This window comes from Mus caroli, chromosome 8 (assembly GCF_900094665.2).
Source record: "Mus caroli chromosome 8, CAROLI_EIJ_v1.1, whole genome shotgun sequence".
NCBI lineage: Eukaryota > Metazoa > Chordata > Mammalia > Rodentia > Muridae > Mus > Mus caroli.
The window spans coordinates 97298564-97303964 of record NC_034577.1 but is presented as its reverse complement, the minus strand read 5'-3'; the positions used below and the strand labels follow the sequence as shown (position 1 = coordinate 97303964).

The window sequence follows — 5401 nt, the reverse complement described above, 5'->3', positions numbered from 1 at the left end:
TTACAGCATCCAGAATACTTTTATTGCCAAAATCGAGGTACAGTTTGCTCAGGGCCCCAAGTGGGGGGTCCCAACACTCAGGTGAGGGACAGATGATAGGAATGTGCTTAACAAGGGAAGTCCAGCGTCAGAAATGATATGGGAAGGCAGTGTGGTCCAGCCTCTAAGTGGTTTTGAGACCCCAACTTAAAAGCTGACCCAAGTCCATAGTCAGGTACACTGTCCCTAAGGCAGTCCCAGATTCCCCATCCCTGCTGTCACACAGAGACCATGTGGCATCCCTGGGGCAAACAAACAAACAAACAAACAAACAACACCCCCTTAGCTGGGACTCTCTTCCTAGCTCTCTTGGGAGCCTTTTCAAAGCTCTGGACTGTTTCCTGCAAACCAAAACCCATTCAGCTGCCTGGTGGTAGCTTTGGGCAGGATCTCTACCACCTCTCAACCCTGTGCCAGCTCAAGTGGATAGTAGAAATACCCCACAGCGGGGTGCACCATAATGGTAGAGTTCTCAAGAAGGTGACTCATGGGAAGCTCTAAGCAACTGTGGCTTGAGCTCACTTTCTTCCTAAGAACCTTCAAAGAAGGCAGTAAGCCCCCCCCCCCCCAAACTACAGGTCCCAGAACCAACAGAGCCAGCTTCAGTACTGGGACCTCCGTCACAAGCTGGGACATCAGGAATCCTAGGACATGGCCCCCAAGAATTGAGAGGTCCTCTGCTGTCCAGTCCAGAACTAGGATGCTGCTAAATGAGAGGTAGGAGCAGACTGTAAAGAACCCAGCCTGGAGGGATCACGGAGACAATACGAGCAACTAGCCTGCCTGCAGGGGCTTACCCGACTGCCTCCAGGAGACCCCACACTCAGAATGTCCACCAGTGAGGTCATAGGGAAGCCAGCAGCTCTAGCCACCTGTGGCCAGTGTAGAGGGCTACCTGAGGCCAGTGCGTGGGAAGGTCACCCGGGGATCTCTATGGAATCTTTCATGGCAGGACATCAGCTCAGTAACTAACATCCCTCAAAAGGGAAGGTTAGGAGGGCCCAGTGAGCTAGAGTAGAAAGACCAGAGAGCTAAGAGGATTGCATGGTCCAAGTTAGGGACTGGGGTGAGGGGCCAAACGAGCCAGCCTCCAGAGCCAGCGTGAGGTCACAATTCAGCAGCAGCAGCAGCAGTCTCTCCTTCAAATGTCCACACTCACTTCTGCCTTCTTCATGGCCATTCTACAGAAGAAAGGTTGAGAAATAGCATTCCTCTGAGGCAGATGCCTCCTGGGACTTAGGACCTTGAATGATGGTCACAAACTCTGCCAAGCTTGTAGACCGTGAAAGAGTCAGAGGCCAAGAAAAGCTCCGTGGTCCAGCCATCCAGCAGCCCGGCCCGGCGTAGGACGTCAAGGTTCCAGAAGCACACGTTTCAGATAAGCCAAGGTGGTGGCATTGGCTAGCATCTCAATGTGCTCGCTTCCGGGCAGCTCCTGCAATGATACTCTGTGCTCTTGGCGGCTCTGCCAGGCTTGGCACTGCAGGACGCTCTCCAGGTTCACTGTGCCGTCACCATCGCCGAAGCAGATTTTGGGGTCCCGATCAGGAAAGCTCTCGTAGTAGAAAGAGTTTGGCGTGGGAACACCAGTGCCATACAAGCAGTGCAGCTCCACCCCGGGCGGCGTCATGGCTTCAACCAGCCCTTCTGTGTCCTGCCGCATGAACCAGCCATCTTCGAAACCGATGTCCCGGAAGAACCGGTGATAGTCCCGGAGCGTGTAGTTAGTCGTGGGTGTGTACACAAATACCTTTTCATGTGACCAAGTGTGGTTGTACGGCAGTAGCCAGCTGGTGGAGACGGCAGATCGCTGCTGTTCCCGGATCTTCAGTGGCCCAATGACGGGGATGCGATTGTTGTCTCCTGGAAGGACAAAGCTCTATCAGCCTGCGCTCAGGAAGGAGGTTCACCAACCCAACCAATGGCTCAGTGAATACTTCACAATCTTAGACCATTAGTTACCATCATGGTCCTATCTACGCACCACAGATTTCCTTTTCTTTTCTTTTTGTACGTGGAAAGCATACATCCCTTTGTATTTCCTCACCAGAGATTCAGAGAGCCTCCCCCCTCCAATTGTTTACTATGTCTACTCATCTGTGAAGGCCACCCTCAGCTAAGTAATATACCAACCATCCTGCCTGTGGGCACAAGTTTTGTCTTTGGTGAAGCTGCAAGTCAATAGGACAGCTGTTTTGGTTTTTGGTTGTTTGTTCCATCACGCTGAACGACCGCATGCCTTCCGCGGGCCCAGGAGGCCAGGCTTGCTGCAAGCAAGGCAATGGGGTGGGGAGCTACCACTAGAGTCAGCTCTTCCTATGACCCAGTGAGACTTTCAGTGGCTCAGGCAACTCAGACAGGGTCTACTCATGGTGCAAGTATTACCACCGCCCATTATCCAACACGGTCTCAAAGCAGGGTGGAATTTGTGGCTGACCCTGGGGCCTCAGCTTTGCCTGCTACCACTAGAATCCTTAGGAAAAGGGAAACTCCTAGGAGTGCATGGATTTCCATCTCTTCCACCCCTGGATTTCTAGAGCTGAAAGTTTCCGACATCTGAGGCAAAGATTTACGGGGGGTTTCACAGGGAAGCTTTGAGACGGCCAATGCCTGAATCCTTATGTCTCCTTGTCACATTCTGAAGGTGCCATCATTTCTTCCTGTAAGCCCAGGAATGACAAAGCATACGGCTGCGATGACTCCTCCCTGAATCTAAACATCTGAGTCACTGGGCCCTGACGTTACTGTCAGGATCACTGGGCAAGATTATGAGCCTGACCCGATCATTACGACGATCAGATGAGTGAGCTGGTCAGGCAGTACCAGTGATGGCAGAGAGATAATCTAGGGATTCTCAGGATGGTCCTGGTTCACAGTGCCCAAGTGAGGGGTTCCCCAGGGCTACCACCCAGTCATGGTGGAGGAGGGTAGGGTAGCTAGCTTCTTTCTGCACCAGGAGGCCCTGCCTCAGGGCTGCAGATAGTGGGTCCTACAGTCACAAAAACACAAGTCAGTTTGAGAAGGCCCAAGAGAAGAGACCCAGCAGCATCACCACCTACTGCCTCCCTGAACGGCCCACAGAGGCAGGTGAAGCTCATACACGGGACACCATACATGGGAGGTCTTACCTGAGGCCAGGACACGCAGCGTCTTGGCCACGCCCCCCCAGGGCGCCCCCAGTGAGACGAAGGCATGGATATATTTGTCCTTCCAGACTTGTGGCTGCCGCTGCAGAAAGTAGAGCATGTACACGTTGCCCATGCTGTGGGCGACCAGCACCACGGGGCCCCCATACATCTGGTACATCTCCTCGATCATCTCTCGCAGGGCCAAGAAGTAGGGCCCGTTTTCATCTGCAGGCCAGAGCCAAGCAGGGGTCAGGCAGGAAGTGTCCTGGGACCTGAATCGCTAACCAATCGACAGAGCGGACCCAGGACTAGGGGGTGCAGAGGGTACTGGGAACTAAGTAGGAGCAGACTAGTTTCCCCAGGGGTTCATAGAGGACAAAGTGACCCTTCCCCCACCGCCCCTCGGCCTTAGCCTCTGCCCCTGCCAAGACTCAGAGGTCCAGAAATCCTAGAATGACAGGAAAAGACAAAGCAAGACTTGATCAGAGCTGTGGAGGTGCCAGATGCACGGGAAGCCAGAGACTCAGATGTAGGAAGAGCCCAAGGACAATCAGTGGCCAAGACTACCTTATCCTGCCTCCCAATCCCTAGGGAATGGAACAGGGTCGGGGGTGGGGTGACTTCTTACTCGGGGCTCGCCGCCAATCATACGGAGCACCTCGAACGTCTTCACCCCGTGTGTAGCCCCAGCCCACAAGGCTCTCCACCATAGTGTAGAAATAGGAACCTAAGAACAGAATGCTTAGAATTATATAAAACATAACCATTGTTAGCTACCCACACCACACCCACAGAGACAGTGACATCTGTCTCCCTGAAGGAGTGGAAAAGGAACCTGTGTCTACTAATCAAAGAAAGCTCGCAGGCTACCCCTTCAAAGCAACGTAGTAGGCCCACAGAGCCTGGAGCCCCCAGCCCCATACCCTGGAGGTCTTGAACAAGAGCTACATACCCACATTCCTCTTGCTGGGGTCTAGGAATTCCATAGAAAATGTTTCCCCAAAGCCAGGGACACGCACGTCCACACCATCGGGAAACTGGGTGGCCCGAGATGTTCTGTTGTAAACCAACCTGTCAGGAGAAGACAATGAGTTAGGAGCTCACTGGTACCGCTGAGCTCAGTCTGTCTCAATACTGCCCTGTGACCTTAGCCACACTCCAGCCTCATGTGCAGATCTGGTCTGAGGTCTAAAGGAGATTTAAAAAAAAAAAAACCAAAAAACAGGGGCTGGAGAGATGGCTCAGCGGGTAAGAGCACTGACTGCTCTTCCAAAGGTCCTGAGTTCAAATCCCAGCAACCACATGGTGGCTCACAACCACCCATAATGAGATCTGACGCCCTCCTCCATTGTGTCTAAAGACAGCTACAGTGTACTTACATATAATAATAAATAAATCTTAAAAAAAAAAAAAAAAGAAAGAAAGAAAGAAAAGAAAGTGTTTAAAAAAAAAAACAAAAAACAAAGCAGGCTTATAAAACACAGATCGATGCCAGTCATGGACTTGGGAAGTAGAGTTGGGAAGATCAGGCAGTTAAGGATATCCTTTAAGCCAGGCAGTGAGTGGTGGCACACACCTTTAATCTCAGCACTTGGGAGGCCGAGGCAGGTGGATTTCTGAGTTAGAGGCCAACCTGGTCTACAAAGTGAGTTCCAGGACAGTCAGGGCTACACAGAGAAACGCTGTCTCTTCGGGGGGCAGGAGGGGGTGCGGAAGGGGGAGAAGGATATTCTTTAAGGATTTACATATAAGTTTGAGGCTATAGGAGACCCTGTCTCAAACAAACAAGCAAACAAAAACCCCAACAGTACAGAGGATCAGAATAACAAAATCCAAACGAGAACCCCATGAAGCCTTACTCCAGAGACCAAGGGGGTGAGGGTGGGGAGCCCCGAAGCAAATTCTCTTCCCCAGGTGTCCCCTCACCCAGACTGATGCTGAGCTACACAGCCACAGATTTGGCAGCTCCTAACTCAAGATTTTATCATTGCATAGCTTCCGTGGTTGCCATAAAAATAAAAATAAATAAATAAATAAATAAATAAAAAACAGGGGGCTGGTGAGATGACTCAGTGGGTAAGAGCACCCGACTGCTCTTCCGAAGGTCCAGAGTTCAAATCCCAACAACCACATGATGGCTCACAACCATCCGTAACGAGATCTGGCGCCCTCTTCTGGAGTGTCTGAAGACAGCTACAGTGTACTTACATATAATAAATAAATAAATCTTAAAA

General features: G+C 51.5%; 1 protein-coding gene across 2 annotated transcripts in view; it reads right to left on the bottom strand.

Annotated features, from left to right (window-relative positions):
• The window catches only part of Pla2g15 (phospholipase A2 group XV), a 15716-nt gene continuing 10315 nt past the window's right edge, over nucleotides 1-5401 (bottom strand). Inside the window, exons 3-6 of one of the 2 annotated variants that reach the window (XM_021169720.2) lie at nucleotides 4120-4238; nucleotides 3796-3894; nucleotides 3168-3392; nucleotides 1-1902 (exon numbers count right to left, since the gene is read on the bottom strand). In XM_021169720.2, coding sequence (XP_021025379.1) covers nucleotides 1391-1902; nucleotides 3168-3392; nucleotides 3796-3894; nucleotides 4120-4238 — 955 coding nt within the window. In that variant the 3' untranslated portion in view covers nucleotides 1-1390. The remainder of the gene's footprint in view (nucleotides 1903-3167; nucleotides 3393-3795; nucleotides 3895-4119; nucleotides 4239-5401) is intronic. The other variant, XM_029480986.1, reaches the window with a different exon arrangement.